The following is an 18,811-nucleotide window of genomic DNA, read 5'->3' on the forward strand; positions in this document are numbered from 1 at the left end:
GCATATTTTGCTTGATATTATAAATAGCTTTTTAGAAAGAATGCCGTCTTGTTATGTTTTGTAAAAATAAACTTTATAAGTTTTATCTTATCTTTGTTTTGTTTTTTAATATTTACTTAAGTAGGTTGAAAATATAAAAGATATGTATACTTTTAATGTTCTCTGGTTAAACTTAATCTTCCTGCTTGAAAAAAAAAATAATTTTGTTGGAAACAAATTTTGGTTTATTAATACTCATAAAAAGAAGTCGGTTGTAATTTTGGAACTTTTAAACAAATGGTTTTTTATGAACACTTAAAAAATTGTTGCATAAATAATAAGCGCTGCTGTTTGTTCTATATTTTTTTTTTTTTTATTGAAATGGTTCATAGTTTCAATAAAGAAAGCTTTAGGTAAAAAGAAAAAAAACTAGTCTTTTTTTTCTAACTTCTAAAACTAGTTCTAGTCTTTCATTTACTTTTTAGCAACTGTTAAATTCTATTTGGTGTTTTAAGCTTAAAGTTAAAAATATATTTCTAAATAAGATAAAAAAGACTTCCTAAAACTTTATGTCTTCAATTAAAAAAATATAAAAAAGACCATAAAGCAATTTTTATAGTTTCTCAAAACTCTTAAAACAAAAAACTTTTAATATATACGGTTGTATTTGATTTATTTTTACAAACCGCTATATCTCAAAAACAAGTTAGAAATTAAGCTAAATTATATAAAAATTAGCTTATAAGTTAATTTTTTATTTAAGATCAGGTGATAATAGTGTTTAAAAAGAAATAGTTAAAACAATTTATCTCCTTAGCTTTAACAACAGTAAGAAGAAAAAACATGTTTACTTCATTCATAACTGGTTTTAAATTAATTTTTTTATAACGTAAATAAAACATGTTACAAACCAAAATCTATTAAAACCGTTATTAACTTTAAACAAAATAGTTTGTTATTTGTCACTGAAGTAACAACAACTAAAAACTTTTTGTTTTAAATAAATAGTAAAGCATACTATTTTCTTGTAATACATTTTTCTTATTACTGAGGTAAAAAAATAACATACTGTTAAACACTAGTTTATATTTGTATGTTTGCTAGGAGTATTTACGACTAAATAAAAAATTTTAAAATACTTTATTACAAGTTAGTCTTAAACGTTAAAGACAGTAAAAATTTAATGCGCACCATCCCTTAGAAACCATAACTCTTTACATACAGAAAATCAAATACGTGTATAACTGTACAACTTAAAAGTTAATGAAATTTATCATTAATTAAGACTTTAAAAAACTAACCAAAATTTAATTTAAATTAAAGATATTAAAGAAAACTAACAATGTTATCTAAATTAAAATAGTGTGTATAACAAAACCTGTTCCTTAATACATAGTTAATTGGCCTGATAAAGTGATTGGGGCCTTGAGTTTTTAAGTTTTGTTTATAGTCAGTGTTCTTAACATTTATCAGCTACTACGAAAGTCCAACAAACGCTGAGTTATCTGAGTATTAAAGATTTGAAAGTAAATATGAAGCAGGCTCTCCTAACAAAAGTGAAACACGTTGTTCAGATAAAAGCGGTTCTAGTTATACGAATAAAAGTGAAACAAGTTGTATGGATAAAAGTTAAACAAGTTACTCAAATGAAGGCTGAACCAGTTGTTCAAATAATGTGAAGCCAGTTGTTCGAATGAAAGTGAAACCAGTTTTGGAGTGAAACCATTTGTTCGGGTGAAGTTGGAGTAGGATATTGTTGTTCTCTTTTCGGAAGCACCGGAATTATAAATTTTGTGTTATAATTTTTGTGTTTTTATATTAATTTTAAACTTTAATTAATTAAACTCAGTTTTTTTTTCATTTTTAATTTACAATTTTGGTTTATTTTTGTCTTTTTGTTGTATGTCTTTCTATATAAGTAGCCTAGGTTTTGATGCCTGGGTCCTTCGTATGACAATAAACTTACAATAATAATAATAATTAAAAGCCTAAAAAGGTGTTTAGGAAGTATGAATTTATCTTTTTTAGTTTTGTGTTATAGTTTTTCTTTACTATTTTTAATACAATTAGATACTTAAAAACAGTTTTAATTTTAATTTTAGCAGTTATCACTTTACAGTGGTACTTACTACTTAGTACTTATTTTTTTTCGGAAATGCAAAAGTACTGATTTAACTAAAGCTTTCTACTTGTTTGATATAAATGTTAACGAATTAGTAATATTACTTTAAGTGTCTAAAATAAGTTAAACCCAAACATTTTTCCTAGTTTTAAATATATAAATTTTTTATTTTCAATTTCTAAACAATTTCTTCCAAATCTGTTTACAAATAATAATGAATTACAAATTTGCTTTATTACGAGTAACAGTTATTTATTTAAGAAATATGCTATGTTAGTTATCTATAATTATTACTTAAAATGTTTCCTAATATGTTTTATAAAGCATGTAATTCTTATTTTATTACCTGAGTTAAACTTTTTTTCTTATTTAAAAAAATATTTGTAATATTTCAAAGAAATATTTTTTTCCTAACACAAATAAAATAAAAACAAAAATTGTTATTGAAAAAAAATAAAGACAAAAAGGTTTTACAAAAAATTTTTAAGTTTAATGAACAAAATTAAATGCATTTTCAGTAAATATTACCTAAAGATATGTACTACAAGAGTACTAGACATGAGCAGTAAAGGAGCCACAGGGGAGCCACGAGGTCTTAATTTGAAACTTACATTAGATCTTCTGAAGTTGATGATGAAGAGCAAAAAAAGATCTTAAGGGTTTTTATTGGTAGTTTTGAAACTTACACTATTAGGTGTTTTTAATGATAAGTTGAGTAATATTGTTGAAGGGGGTCATAGCTCTTCTAGTTTATTTAAAGGGGTCATTTGAAAAAAAGTTTAGGAAACCCTGGTCTAAATGTTAAAACATGTGATAGTTAAAAAACTTAAAAAAAATTAGCGTTACTAATAATTGAAAATTACCATTGTTATTTTTATAATTTAATTCAGAACAAAAACTATTTTATTTTGAAGTAATGTGAGATAGTTAAATACGTATATCAGGTACTGATTTTTTAAACTTCTCTTTTAACTATTTGGTTTCTTAATAAGATGACGGATCTGAAATAACTTGATTAAACAGAACATTTAGTCTATTTTACGTTAAATAGTTGTTTTCACTTTAAATGTTTAAAAAACACATAAAAAAACAAAAGCTTTAAGAAAAACGTCAGGAAAAAAAAAACAATTTTTTTTACAAATAACATTAGTCTTATCTTGCAAAGGTTTACAAACATTTATTAATGTTCTTCTGTTGCTATAGACAGCTAAAGAAAATAATAAAAAATTTTATAGGTATATTTAAACTTGTATTTATTGCCATATTTTTCCTTAATTAAATTAAACTAACTAACAAAAGAATGTTGATTGATTTTTAGTAATTTTGCTTTCTTCTGTTCGTGAAACATTGAGCTTTTTTTTTTTTCTGTTTCGCTTTTTTTAAAAGTCTAAACTTATTTGTTTTTTATAATAGTTAATCTTGGTATACTTTATTCAATTTTCTACAACAGCATTGGTTAAGTTGAAAATCAATATATAAAAAGTTACTTACATATTTTTAACGTTAATAATTTCATATACTTATCAAAAAATTGTAGTAAAGAGTAAAATATAAATAACAAACTTGGATTGTTGTTTAGCAGTGAGTAATTTTTAAAATAAGTCAATCAAATTTACTAGATCATTCAAAAAAAAACTAAGTTATATAATTTAATAAGTAATTTATCCTAAATCTAACCATTTTAACTAGGCCATTACATTTTCTACAAATCTTGTTCTTTGTAATTACTCTATGAAGTTAAAATGAAATCAAATTTTACTTAATTTAAATAAAATTTAACACTAACATAAAATATCACTACTTATGTTGACAATTATTCGTAACATTGAAAAAGCTATTCTTATAAGTTTAATTAGGTAACTGGTTTTTAATTATTTTTAAAATGTTTTTAAATTTAATAGAATTTACAAAGGTTAATTTTTTTAAAAATAAATTTTTTCATAAAATTAAAGAAAAATATATACTAATTTTATTTGAAATACTCTTTATCCAATTGATACTGTATTCATTTATAAAGATCTTTCGTAACGAATCAATACGTTTATGTAAACTGTTATTTTTTGTTTACTATTTTGTTAAATATAATTTTATTTAAACTTATATGAGCTAAAGTATTATCATTTACTTTGTTATTTGTTATCGTACACAAAAAATAAATAAATAAAATAATTTCATATTTTGTTTAAGGAACGCTTCATAGAACTTTTTTTGTTTTTTAGGTAGTAAAGACTTCAGAAACTACTTTAAGTATAATGTAGTATATTTTATTTAACTAAAAAGTAGTCGAGTAGTTAGAAAATTCGTTCTTACGTAGCTTTATTTGTAAACTTCTTTATAGAATTTTATAAATTAATACTATACGTAAACCAAAATTATTTATATTTTATAATCAAAATTTCATAATTACTGAAAAACTATATAAAGTAAAAATATAAATATTTTAGGTTAGTTTTAAATGCATACCTTAAAATAATTACTCGTCACTTTTGACTATCTTCTGTGTTTTACAAACACTAAAGTAAAGTTTTGTTCATTTTAAAATTTATGTACTAAAATTGTTGATTACTCATACTATGACTATTGCTTTTTAAATAATTTGATTAAAAATAACCATAAAATTCAACAAATAGTAATATAATAAATAAAGTATTAAAAAAACATTCTGTTACAAAACTTTGCATTATTGCGACTAAAGTTTGACTACCTTATGTATGGCAGATATTACGATAAAATGTATAATTTTATTTTACCTGTAGATCTGCCATAATATAGTGAAGCTTTAGAAGCACTAGATTACGTTTTGTAACTGATTAATTTCTTAAAACTCTTGCTCACATTAGAGTATAAGCACTTTAATTTAGTCAAGCTAAAGACTTTTAAAGTGTACAAATAAAATATATATTCTTAAATTTTCTAGAAACTAAAGCACGATAAATGTTAATGTATTTGAAATTTACTTTATATAAATGTTTATAAGAATGCTTTGTGACAAGTTTTAAGGATAGAAAGTATACAGTTTTCTGTTTACGCTTACATTTTACATCGAATAAACAGCTTTAAGTGATAAGCTTAAAAACTCATACCCATTTAATTTAGTTTTAAAATTTCTGGTTTTTAATATCTTTCAGTAAACATTTCAAAATACATTACCGATTAAAATACGAAAATATTCTTAAAAAATTAAGTAGAAATGCTTCTAAAATCATTTTATCAGCAAAGTATTAAATATAAACAAAATATTAATTTTTGATAAATAAACTTTTATAAATTAAAACTAATATAGATTTTTTAGACATAAATCGTAAGCATTTAAATTAGAAGTATGTAGAAGCCTTATTTAATTTTTCTAAAATAACAAGCACTTCTGTAAGTATCAATGATAAATGGTATAAAAAATCAGAAGACAATTTTTTTTTTGTATTTTCAATCGATCAGACTTTAAATAGTGCTTTTTATTTTATAATTTAAATAATGTTTTTAGTAAAGTATTGCAATTTATGGTAAAAGTAGATGGCACGTTAAAGTGTTTTTTTAATTTATTTCAGCAAAAAGGTACATTACTTTTCTTAAAATAGTACAAATGTTATTACTACTTTGCATTGAAACCAAGAAACAATTTAGTTTAAACTTTCAAAGGATATTGTGATTAGAATCTTCTTAATTTAAAGAAATAAAATAATAAAACTATAAACATATAAGTTTAAGTTAACAAAACCAGTAAAACTAAAACTTCATAACTGAAAAAATTAAGTTTGTTTCCAACTTTGATTTTATTTAAAAATTAGTACAATTGTTTTACTAATATTCTTTATGTTAACGATAAAAAATATTTACACCTATTTCACATAAAGTTTTATTCTATTTTGTATTGAAAAAAAAAGTAAACATTTTTGTTTTAAGTTTTAGGTTTTGTTTTACAAAACACTTTTCAAACGTGTTTTGTTATAATCTTAAAGAGCAAGTAAAACAAAAACTATACTTCTTATTAAACATAATATAATTAATTTTTTAGCTAATAGTATAACTTAATTTAGGCCATATACAAATAATTTTTTTTTAAATCGTTAACACTTAAAAAATTAAAAGTTATTTTTATGTACTATATTATAATTCTAAGTAGAAAGGTCATTAAGTGCAGTTTTTATCAAACTTATGTATTTTAAAACACTTATTTATAAATTTAAAAAATAATTGCAGACTTTGTTCGAAAAACTTAAACTGATTACCGCTGATAAAAACAGTGAAATTCGACAGAAAGTTTTCGTAGCTGTCAGCAAAAAGAATTGGTAAAACGAAGAAAAACCGTTTTGTTTCACGAAAACTACAATGCTGCTTCTTTTGCCGCGGTTGTTTATTGTTGCTTCTAAGTTCAAAAAAGCAGCTTCGTTGCTATCTGATTTGACTCTCTTGATTTCGTGTTTTTCTTCTCTTGCATTTCATGTAGCTTGCAGGCTAACTAAAAACTGGTTGTCTGAAATTCAGCAGCTAAAAAGTTTTTACTGATATTAGTTTTATAAGTTCAGTTTGAGAAAGTTTTAGAGTTTGCAAAAAGTGTTTGTCGCAAAGCATAATAAAAGTTTAAAGCATAATAGTAATTTAGTTTTCTAAATTCAAAGACCTCGTCAGTACTTATATAAAATTTAGAAAGATACATTTAACAACCATGGAGTGACAAGGTCTTTGACCAAAGCTCAGCTTGATAATTAATGTCTTGAAGGAATAAACTATATTAGTTCTTATTTAGAAGTTGAAGTCTTCGTATTTATTTTGTTAAAATCAAAACATATAACTTAATATTAATTGTCAAAGTTAGTTTCAATAGTTTTTAAAAAAATAAGTGATAGTTTTTTTTTAATTGAATAGTTAAGCAATGACTTATAGATTTTTAGTTAAATAATTAAATTTAAAATTTTGAATATCAAAAAATAAATTATTTAAAGTTCTAAATTCTATAAGCTTAAACTTTTAGTTTAATAGTTGAGTAGAGTTTTATTAAATTTATTTATGGTATACCTTAGATAACAATACAAGTGCGAATTAGCTATTCTATTTAATACTTTATTTCATTGGCACTTAAACCTGGAAATAAATAAAATAGGTTATTCGCACTTGTATTGTAATTTAAATAAGCTTTTTACCTTCAAAACTGTTATATTGATAAATAATTATATGTGTTATACCTTATAATTTATAGAAGCAGCAAGAAGTTATAAAATTTTTGTTTTATTTTATTAATCAGTTTTTGTTCTACATCAATATCACATATCCATTATGTTTAACCTCTACAAAAGTGAACACTGTTTCAAAATCAATTACTATTTTAAGTTAGAAATTCAAGAAGTATGAAATTTCAGTTTTGCTTAATAAGAAAAAAGATAAAAATAATCAAAATATTCAAACATCTTCCAAAAACCTAGCGGGAGAATAAGGCTAGCAAAAATAATCCATAGTAGAATATGTTCCAAAAAATTAAGTAAAAAGAATCAATTTAACAAAATAAAAAGTTTTACGAGCATTTAAACTCATACGGGTATTTTTATTTTACATGTAGATTGTACAGACAAATTTTCAATTTTACCCTGTGTTAAACTGTAACTAAACCTAATGTTTAATTTAAAAATGCTTAGCGTGACACCAGTGCAAATTAGTAACAAGCTGATCCAGTTTTTGTTTTTTATTTCCTCTAAAGCTTTAAATATCACTTCTTTATATTATTTTCAAAACGTTAAACCTAATGAGAAATTTAGTTATACGTATAACAGATCGAATTTTTAAAAGTTTCAAAAACGTCATAAGTTTAATCCGTTTTAATTTTTGCTAAACGTCAAGTACTCAAGTTTAAACCCTTTATACAAAGTAATTTAATATGAACTCTGTATATAAGAGATTTTAAACTATTGATTTTTATTGTAAATTTTATAAATAAAGCACATCCTCGTATATTAAATGCAAAAATTTAAACTTTGTCAATATTATGATGCAGAATCAATACTGTGATTTCTCCTATTAGTATGTAAACAAAATAGAAAACTTTCGAAAGAATATTTCAGCTTCATTTTTTGTCGTTGAAGAAATTATCTGAAAAATATTTTCACAAAAGTCCTATGAAATGTTGTTCGTATTCCACTAGTTCTATATTTTGCTCGTAAATTATTGTTAACGTTAATTTCTCAAACCTAGTATTCAAGCTCTATTGAAAAAGAAAATAAACTTAAATGGAATAAGCTTTTTTTTTTGCAAAGAATCAGCGGTGCTCTTTGAGCGAAAAAGAGAAAAAGCGTGTACTCGCACGTATAAATCAAATATTCGAGATTCGAATTTACTATCGACTCGCAAATGCGGCAAACGCGCATTAGAATTTTGTGCAGAAGCGACAACGTGTTTGTTTGAAGGAAACACGAAAAATATAAATGAGGCAAGATTAATGAGAAAAATATGAAGTGTTGAGATGATTGAAACTTATGATTTTTTAACTTTGGAAGTTTATCAAAAACCTTTGGCAGAAAATTTTATGCAAGAACAATAGTTTTTGAAGAAAAATAAGTTGTATAAAAATAAATTTAAAAAATAGTGTTTTGTCCAATCACTGTTTTGTATATTTAAAAACAAAGAAATTTTATTAGCGACGGTAGTGTCCGAGAGCCTACAACCATTTATCACTTATTTTTGATGAGTCCTAGTGTAAGGGGTATAACGCCATGAACAGAGTAGTTTATTTACTTGTACTTATTTTTAAAAATTTTTCTACTGGCTAAAGTATTTTATTTAAAAAAAAATAAGACAAAGACTTACGGTAAAAGTAAAAATTAATAAGTTTTTCTTCAGTTTTTACAAGAACTGAAAGTTGTTTGTTTTCTATCATATCATTTAAAAAAACTACAATAAAAACATATGCCACTTTTAAAGCAAATAAAAGAGTTATTATTTATATTCAAACATTCACGCCAATTTATATTATGATACCATTTGATGTTTTGCATCACAGTGTTTAAAGAGTGTAAAAAGACTCAAAAAAGTATTTAAGTTTTCCCAGTCAAGAACAAAAACTAGCTCGTTAAAAAAGATATGCTCAAACGACTTTTTACATAATTTTTATTCAAACTTGAAATTTTCAAACTTGTATTTATACAAGCAATGAAAAACAAGTTTATAAGCGATTTTACTAAAAATTTGTAGTAAATTTTCAAACAATTGTAAACAGCTTATGTTTACTCAAGAGATAAGACGAAAAATATGAAATAAGTCAACATAAAACTTGGTAAATAAGTTTATGTTTCTGAAAAACGCGTTAGGTTTTATTTGTTATAAAATACCTACAGGTTTTTTAAGCTTATGGTTTTTAAATATTTTAAAATATAGTTCCTAATGAAAAAGTGAGCTTTTTAATTTTTAGATATTTTTGTGTTGCTTATTATTGTTATGATAGGTTCTTTATTAGCTAAAGTAGTTTATATCAAACTAATAAATTTGTATATTGTTTGTAACTTTTTTTATTTTAGAAATACTATACTTGGGTAGACTTTAAGATTTTTTAAAGATTTTGCTTTATTTGAATAAAAACTCATTATAATAAAAAAATTAGACCAAAAGTTGTTTATGTAACTTATATTAAACTTTTTTATGATAAGTTTTTTTTACTAGAAATAACTCCAAATAGAATCGTCAAATTTAAAACAATTCTAAATTCGTTTAACTGTTTTCTTTGAAAGGAGGGAACTTTTATTTACATTTGAAAAAAACCAAAGCTTATGATAAAGTTATGATAAAACCAAATAATATATAATAAATAGAACAAAACAGATTTTTTTGATTATCTTTTTTTTGTGAAAACTTGCATTTAAAAACACTTTAATTTTAAAACCTCTTAAATACTTTAGTAATTTAACTCAACCATGTGAATAAAATATTGTTTAAAAAAATAGGTTAGTTTTGAGCAGTTTTTTTGTTTTAATTGTCAGTTTAAACTGTTTTTACCAGTAAATATTTAGCAGAATTGTTTTTAAAAAGAACTAAAGATATTAATCTATACTTTATAAAATACTTCAAGTCTAAATTGTTTAAACTGTTAAACATTTTGTGCAAATTAATAATCCAAAATAATGGTCAGTTAACAATAGTCAGGTAAACAAAATTGTTTTTATATGTTGAAAATTTAAAAAGTAATTTATCAGTTCAAAAATAACAATTTTTAAAAAACAATAAAAATAGACATAAGTAAAAAAAAAAAATCATAGATTTATTAAATCATCTAAGTAATATGAACTCGACTCAGATCGAAGAATTAGCGATGAAAAATGTATCTATGACGTCACAAGACGTTATGTCACAAGATGACGTAATGTGGTCGGTCAATTTGTTCTTGTCGATTTCGTACGCAGTAATATTCATGGCGGGTTTCTTTAACTTTCTGGTTATATTCACAATTATCCACGTGTATTATCCTAAACCACAAGGTGATTTGTACTTGATAATCGACATGTAGTTTTATATGTTATAAATGTATACATAATAAAATTTATAAAAAAAGTATTAAAAAAGTAAAATACAGATAAAAGTAAAATGTTTACTAAAAAACGTTTTTCAATTGATAGCTAATATAGTATGTACATATATTTTTTGTTTGCACTTTATAGTCTGTCAAAAAGTTATACATGGAAAATTATAAAATAAACATATAGTTTTATATAGAACTAAAGTTAAAATAGAAGATTATTTTAAACAAAAACTTGTATTGTAGAACTTGTATGAGTTTATTAAATAAATCTTTCTGAAAACGTAACTAAAAAAATATAGTTTGTTTGTACGTAGTCGTAGTTTTTTGTTTAGAGTATTTATGTAAAATGTTTACATAAGAGAAACTTATAACTATTTATGAACTAAAAACTTGCTGATTGTTTTGCTATACAAGCTATTTAAATATAGAAAACTCAGTTTAGTTTTGTTTAGAATTTACTTAAAGTCTATAGTGTACAGAAAATGTAAATTGAAGCTAAAATTATTTATACTTTGTGTACAATTTGTGCTTCGTGTGTACAATCGCTTTATTACAAAAACCTTGGACAATTTTTCGCGGATTTTCAAAGATGTTCTATGAAAAGCAACTAACGGATTTTTAAACTAAATTAATAGTATTGAGTTTACATAAATCTGACAGATGAACAATAAATGCAACCAAAGCTCAATTATAAATTTGTTCTTTCTGCACAATTTTAAAAGTCAAATGGGTAGTTTCAATAAACGGTTTTATAAATTTTTAGACTGTTATAAACAAGCAATAAAAGCTTTTTTTATTTAGACTACAACCCGTTCAACTTGACATTACTCTGAAACATAGACGTTAATACTAGTTTTAAACTGTAAAACTTTTGCTATAAATGCACACATGTTTTCTGAATAACTTAAAAACTACTAAATACATCAATAGAAACAAAGCATAATGTTGTGATGTGATCGCAAATTAAAGTTTTAAACTGATGCATGTGAACTATCACGTTTTTTATTATATTTTGTTCAGCGAATATTTACAAATCATTGCTTGCTAATAATATATTTGAATAAGAGGAAACTTTCAAATAAATTGTCATATAAAAATCATAAAAATAAGCTAACCCATGTTTAATCTGTAAAAAAGTCATTTAAGTTGTAATAGAAAACAATAATTTTTTTTATATATGAATTTGTTTATGAATTTCAAATGTACCAGATACTGTTTTTTTTTATGCAAAATGAGTCATTTTAAAGTATACTTGTTAAGTTTATAACTTGCTTAAATGTTTCTAATAGTTGTATAAAACAGTTTGTTTGCAGTTGTACAGCAATATTTTTTTGTTTATGTTCTACGTACGTAAGTCTGAAGAAAAATCAATTAAATTTTACTTGCTGCTAATAAATAAGAATTAAGTAAGGACTGTCATGTTAAGTGTCATAGATAGTTAACATAAGTCGTCGCACCCTTACCACACGAGAAGTTGTCATCATTTTTTTGTAAATACACTGTAGAGCATTTACGCTTTGGTTTCACCTTAAGACAACTTCAACCAACTGTTAATTATTTTTTTCTGAATTTATTTTTCTCAGGGCTAAACAGCACACAGATGATTTTCAAAATCTCTTATTTTTCGTTTTATTTGTTTTTATTATTATTCGTTTCATTATTCGTTTTTATATTTTTTCATGAATTTTTACTTTCTGCAATTTGATAAAGGGAGCAATAATTTTTAAAACTTATGCTAAGTCGTTGATTATGAAAATGAGTTTGCTGTATGGCAATAACTTTTAATTTTTCACCTCCAGGCAACTTAAACAAGTTTTCAATTCTCACTTATATATTTCCTGCAGGTCTGAACACCACGCGAATGTTTTTGCTGAACCTGGCTTGTGCCGACGTCTTCTTCCTCCTCTTCTACGTTCCCGTCCAGTTGGTGGTTTGTTTGGTGGACAGGTGGGCGCTGGGCAGGTTCATGTGCCACTTCCACGTCTTCTGCGAGACCTGCACCATGTACGCGTCCGCATGGACCATTCTCGCATTGGCCATCGACAGGTTTGTTTTAAAGGTTGTTTGTTTAATGGTTTGATGGTAAAATGTGTTAAAATGTTATTTGATATTGAAGTTATTAGTTTGAATAGCCATTGTGGCTACTAGTGTATAGCCACAGCTGAGATTGTTTTCAGAACAAGACAGTTATAAGCAACCTATCTTAGGTCTAATTGTTCTAAAGTTTGAAAAGTGTTTTCTTAAAAACAAATGCATAAAAATCTAAAACTTAAGAAATAAAGTAATTACAACATCTAGATTTTAATGATTGTAACCGTTCAAATAGTTAACTTTGATGGTTTTAATTTGTTGAAGTGGTAACATTAATTTTTTTTTAATTAGAATTGAATGTCTAAGTAAAAATGTTTTTCTGGACTGATAAACACAAATAGTTAACGTGTTTTAAATTAGTACTTTCTGCAACACAATTAATTAGTTTTGTTACTCTTAATTGGTTTTCGTCAATTTTTAGTACAGGTTAATATTAAGTTTAATGCGTACTTGATAGTGAAATTTGTACCAATCGTACGCAAAAGCTTATTTGTATTTACAAACACTATTTATATTAAATTAGTTCTAAAAATCTACATATTCCATTAGTTTACTTATTTAAAATTGTTTGTGTTGAAAAATTTTCAACTATTTTTACTTAGATAAAAATACAACTTGGTTTATAAACTAAAGTTTTAAACTTTCTGTTTATTTTTATATTTCTTAACTAGTTTAATAAAAGTTGGGTCTTAAGAAGATTTTCAGATATTTGTTTTGATAGCTTAAAAATAAGATTTTCCCCAAACATTAATCTTTACTTATTACCTTAATACTTGAATACCAAAGTTTTTACCGAGTTAAATCATCATTTAAAACAAGCAAAACCCTTAAAGAAACTAGTTTGTATCTAGTTTTTGCTTACAAATACAAATTTATTACAAATCTGAAAAGAGTGATTGTTGCAACTTTATGAGTTTTCTTACCATATGGCTAAATAGCATTGTTGCCAAAAATAACTAAGGATTTAAATTGTACAAATAGTATTATGAAACATGCATGTGACAACAATGCTCGTCAATGATCTAAAAATAAAACAACAATTTAAAACGTTGACGCACTTTCATTTAGCTTTTGTTCTGTGCAGGGAATAATCTTATTTAAAATCAAGTTGCATTATAGAAACATCTGCCAACATTTCACAGTAAACTTTCCCACTTTATCTAGATTAAAGAGCGTACTATAATTTTGCACTTTCTAAAACAAACATTCTCTTTATAACAGACCAAATATGTCTTTTCATACAATCTTGTAATTGTTTATTTGAAAAAAAACTGTATGTTTGATAAGTGTTTATCTGAACTTTCAATATCATCTCTACTTCTTTTCTTTGTTTTTTTTTTTGTAAATAGTGAAAAAAAAACTTAGTAAAACATGTTTTATGTTACATCATATCTTCAGTTTATTTTTTAAATTTATTTTTATATTAAGAATATAAACTTAAAATCTTTAGTCATTGTTAAGTTTTGTTTTAGGCTTTCCTGAATTCCCTTTGCACAACAATACCATAACCATTTCCTTTTAGAAGACTGTATCGTGTAAACAAAAATTCTGTAAATTTTTTTATGTTGTAATGTATATTATAATAGGTGTTTGCTATTTTTCTATTTTTTTTTCCTTTTTTAATCAAAGGTACTTTGCGATTTTGCAATTTTAAAAACATTTTAAATTTTAGTGTATATTCGAATAGATGTTTATCATTTTTTCTAATGTTTTTTTTTAATTAAAGGTACTTTGCGATTGTGCACGCCCTCAAGCAAAAAAAGTACAGAACGAAAAGAAACGGGTACATTGGCGTCGCGATTATATGGTTTATTTCAATAAGCTTTGCAGTTCCCGCTATTTTCACAAAGACATATGTTAGTTCAACAACTCAGTCTTTGTTCGTGGTTTATTTGTTGTACTTAGAAACTTCAAAAGCTTAATTTAATGTTCAAAATTTGTTCATAGTATTGTTGCAAATTTGATGGTATAGTTCTTAACATAACTTTACGCTTAAACTTAATTCTAGTGGTTGCTTTAACAAAACCTTTCAGGTAGCTTAGTAAAACAATGTAATAAATAAATTTGTTAACTTGTTTTGCACTCTTTAGACGAAACGTACCAGCCGTAAGGTACATAAAATCTAAAAAAATTAAGTATCAACAGTAATAATGCACAAAACTTTTCAACAGTTCACGGCTACTGAATTAAAAACACAACTGAACAAAACAAATTTTTCGATGGTTTTTAAATTAGATGAAAGTTTCTGTTTTGAGTCTGAAGATAATTGGAACCATGGTTAGTTTGTATTTTTGATGTTTTTAGTAGCACTTAATATTCTATAACACACTCAGTGTAACTTAAAATGATTGAAAATTCTTTAGCTTAAACTAATGATAACATAGCCAGTTATTAAAACGCCTTAATTATTAACTGATTTGCGTATGAATAACGAGAGTATAATATTGACAGGATTAAAGATAGCAAACGCAGTGTACGCGTACTTGGTTCCAGTACTGATAATTCTGATGTGTTACATGGCAGTCATCAGGAAACTTTATTTGAAACACCAGAATTCCTCAGTCGGCAGACATTCCGGATCCACGTTGAATAAAGTAACAAGAATCGTCTGTATTCTTGTAAGTGCACTTTACAAGCTGTTTTTAGGCTTGTTTTATTTGTTTTATATACATTGAAAGTAAAATTATAACGGTAAAGAAAATTTCAAAATAAACGATAGCTTTAAAGTTTTCAATTTTTTACATTCCTTTTCTATCATATGAACTAAAATATTTATCCTTGGATTTTTGTTCTTAGTCTAAAACTAGATCATTCATTTATTTCAAATATTTTCAATTTGTTGTAATTTTTTAAAAGAATAAGATTGCTTTTGAATAAATATTTTACTTCGCCTTAACTAAATTTTAAACTTAACCTTTTATTGTTGTTTTATTTTATTATAAATTAATTTAAAATTTATATTTCAAACAACAAATATTCATCCACCAGATAGCGGTGTTCATAGTGGACTGGCTGATGTACCACGTAGTGAAAATTGCCGCCATTTATTCACCGCAGATGCTGGGTGGCGCGCCCCATTTCGTCATGCAGACCTCCTCAACCCTCCTCGCCTCCTCCAACTCCGCAGTGAATCCCCTCGTCTACGCCTTTTCAGCCAACAAATTCCGCGGCGACTTCCGCAAGGCGGCAGGAATCCCCGCGTGCAAAACTTCCAAGCGCTTCATGCATGGCGTCTTCAGCTTGAAAAGGGCGACAAAGGACGTCGCTTGCTTCACGGATCAGTGCGCAACCAACGTCACGTCGCCGGGGATTACCCCAAACTTGCTGTTTGTCGACCCCAGGCGCAACAGTAATTATTTGGGGGTTTTCCCCGACTCGAGAATGGACACGGCGGTGACGCACAAGACCTCGCCGAGGCTTTGAAGTTTTTTGCGTGTACAGATTATTTAAAAATTGTAATGCTGGTTAACGCAATGTTATTGAAACATTTTTTTTAGTTTAGAGAATTTATAATGTTAATAAATTTTAAATTTGGTTGTTTTCTTAAGTGTTGTGCAATAAAGTTTTCAAAAAAAAAGTTTATTTCGATCAGTAATATTTAACATGTAGTACAGTATATAAAAGTTTTTTTTTTCCCAGATTAAGACTGTTGTGCCATGTTTGTTAATTCAACCCTATTTTTTATTACTAAACTGAAAACGTTTTAATAAAAGGCTAAAAATAAAAGTCTCTTTAAAGTTGGTTACAAGATAAAATAATTTATTCTAAATTATAAGGTTTTTTTTATTGCTTTTAATAATTTATTTAAAAAGTTTTTTTTATCAGTGCATAAGTTTCTATTTTAAAATATAGTAGCTTTATCGATTTTAAAAGTGTATATTTTTCCTGATTTTTTTTACTACCTAATAAAATTAAATAAATCATTAATATTAACATCTATTAATGATTAAAATTAACAACTAGTTGTTTTTCTTTTAAAAAAGGTTTATCTAGTTATTATACACAAAACTAAAAGAACAATAAGAAAAGCATAAAAGTTTTTTTTTACTCGTAGTATAAGAAAAACTTGAAACTCAAATTTTCTTTTTTTTTTTCCAGCTAATGTTTGTTTTCATTTACTTAACCTTCTTATAAATTTATACCACAATACTTGTTACATAACCAGTCAATGAACTTGAGTTTACTGTCAATTTATGAGTTGCTTCTGCAAATAATTTCAGTTGCAATTTATCAATACACTCTATAGTTAATTTTACTAACTAAAAAACGAGATTTAACATTATCTTAACGCATTATTTTGTACAAAGTGAGTAGTTTGAACAGGTTGTTTATAAAAGATAAATAAAGTTTCATATAAAAATTCACTGCCTTTTAATAAAACATTATTTCACTGTTTGTTTACTTCAAATGTTTGCACTACGAAAATATTATTCATAACTTTCGGTTAAGCTTTTCTTAAAAAAGTTAAACGTTTTATAAATACTGTTTTTTTAATTTTTGTGTAATGAAATAACTCTACTGTTACTAGTTTTAATAAGTTTTCAATTTAGCGTTCCTAATTTAACAAAAAAACTTACCAATCTTAATTAATTGTTTAAAATTTGAAAAACAAAATAGAAGTTTTATTTAAATATTGAAAGCAAGTATTACGTTCATAAATTTTTTGCTTCGATCGTAGGCATTAAACAAAAATGTTTTGATTTCAATTTTTCATTAAAAAACTACTGAAAAGAATTTTTTTCGTTTAAAATATACTCAAAAAAAGTAAAATAAACAAATTTATAACAAATAATGTTGCTGTAGTACACTTGTAAAGTTTGTGATTTTTGACTAAATTTTATAGTGTATGTGTAAAATTTAAAATTATTTATGTTGATGTCTGCTCTTAAAATTTTTCATGTTATCTAAGTTTATGGTATGAAAATAACAAATCTACGAAATATAATTCAATTCTTTTCAAGTTAGCATTTAATAGTACTTATTGAAAATATTACGATAATAAAATGTTTCATTACTTTAATGATTTATAAAAGTTTAATAAGTTTTAATAGCTAATCATTTTTAAAATTTTAGTCACTGTGGTAGGAAATAATAGTACTAGAAGTATAATTAATCTAAAACTTTGAATCATTTTATAAAAACTTTAGTAAATTTTAGTTATTTCAAACTTTGAAAAAGCATTAAATTTATATTTTTACTTTAAAATTTTTTATGTGCATAAAATACAAATTTTGTTCTTTTACCTTAAATATAAATCTTATAAATACTTTAAGTAAAAACGCTTGTATAACAAGTACCATTTGATATATCTAAAGCTGTAGTTAAAAACACTTCTAAAACAAATTTATATTCGAATAGCTATTTATACGAAATTCCTAGTAAAAAATACGGTGATTGTACTAGAATTAGTTTATTGTACTTAATGATGAAATCAAAACTAAAAAATTTTGGTTAAATTGATTATGGTCAAAATTTATAAAAAGACCTTCGGTCATCGAGGCCACCAAGATATTAACTTTTAGTAAATTATTGGTAAAAGTGATTTACTAACTCGAATAAACTTGTTTCTTAAGTGATTAATGTTACATATTTTATACCCTAATTTTGAGTATTCTAAAAATACTTTTTATTATCAATTCTTTTTGTAATTTTTTTGACTAACTTTAGTACGGATAAATAAAAATTAGATGTTAGAAAATACTTTGAGTTTTACTATCATTATTATTTTAGCAAAAAAAAATTGTTAAACTTTGTTTCATACGATGTTATATTTATTTTGGCCTTTAGTTCTACAATAACAAAAAAATTGACTGAAAGTTGAATCAGCTAAAAATAAGCCAATCCAACAAAAATATTTCGTAAACTACTGAAACTTACGTAAATGCACATTGAAAATTTACTTGTTTCAGCTCAAAACGTTTCAAAACACTTTGGCTACGTTAAAAAAAATATTTTGTCGCAGATATTACAAATTTTGAATTAAAATAGCTGAAATTCAGAAGCTTTCCTTCCAAGTCGTTTCATTTATGTAATACGACTCGTGGGAACAATACACTTTGACTTGCTAATTAACTTTAACTTTGAAAATTTTAAGTTGAGCTTGCGTAATCAAAATGCTTAATTAG

General features: G+C 24.9%; 1 protein-coding gene across 1 annotated transcript; it reads left to right on the plus strand.

The window, feature by feature from the left end:
- The first annotated feature begins 10,358 nt into the window (after window positions 1-10,358).
- On the plus strand, window positions 10,359-16,109 carry LOC145833606 (galanin receptor type 1-like). The gene is made up of 6 exons (XM_082940760.1): window positions 10,359-10,554; window positions 12,440-12,641; window positions 14,413-14,542; window positions 14,858-14,963; window positions 15,138-15,304; window positions 15,675-16,109. The coding sequence occupies exons 1-6, from the start codon at window positions 10,359-10,361 to the stop codon at window positions 16,107-16,109; spliced, it is 1,236 nt and encodes a 411-aa protein (XP_082796886.1).
- The last annotated feature ends 2,702 nt before the right edge of the window (window positions 16,110-18,811 follow it).

This window comes from Thalia democratica, chromosome 4, assembly GCF_965202585.1.
Source record: "Thalia democratica chromosome 4, ktThaDemo2.hap1.1, whole genome shotgun sequence".
In the NCBI taxonomy this organism is placed as follows: Eukaryota; Metazoa; Chordata; class Thaliacea; order Salpida; family Salpidae; genus Thalia; species Thalia democratica.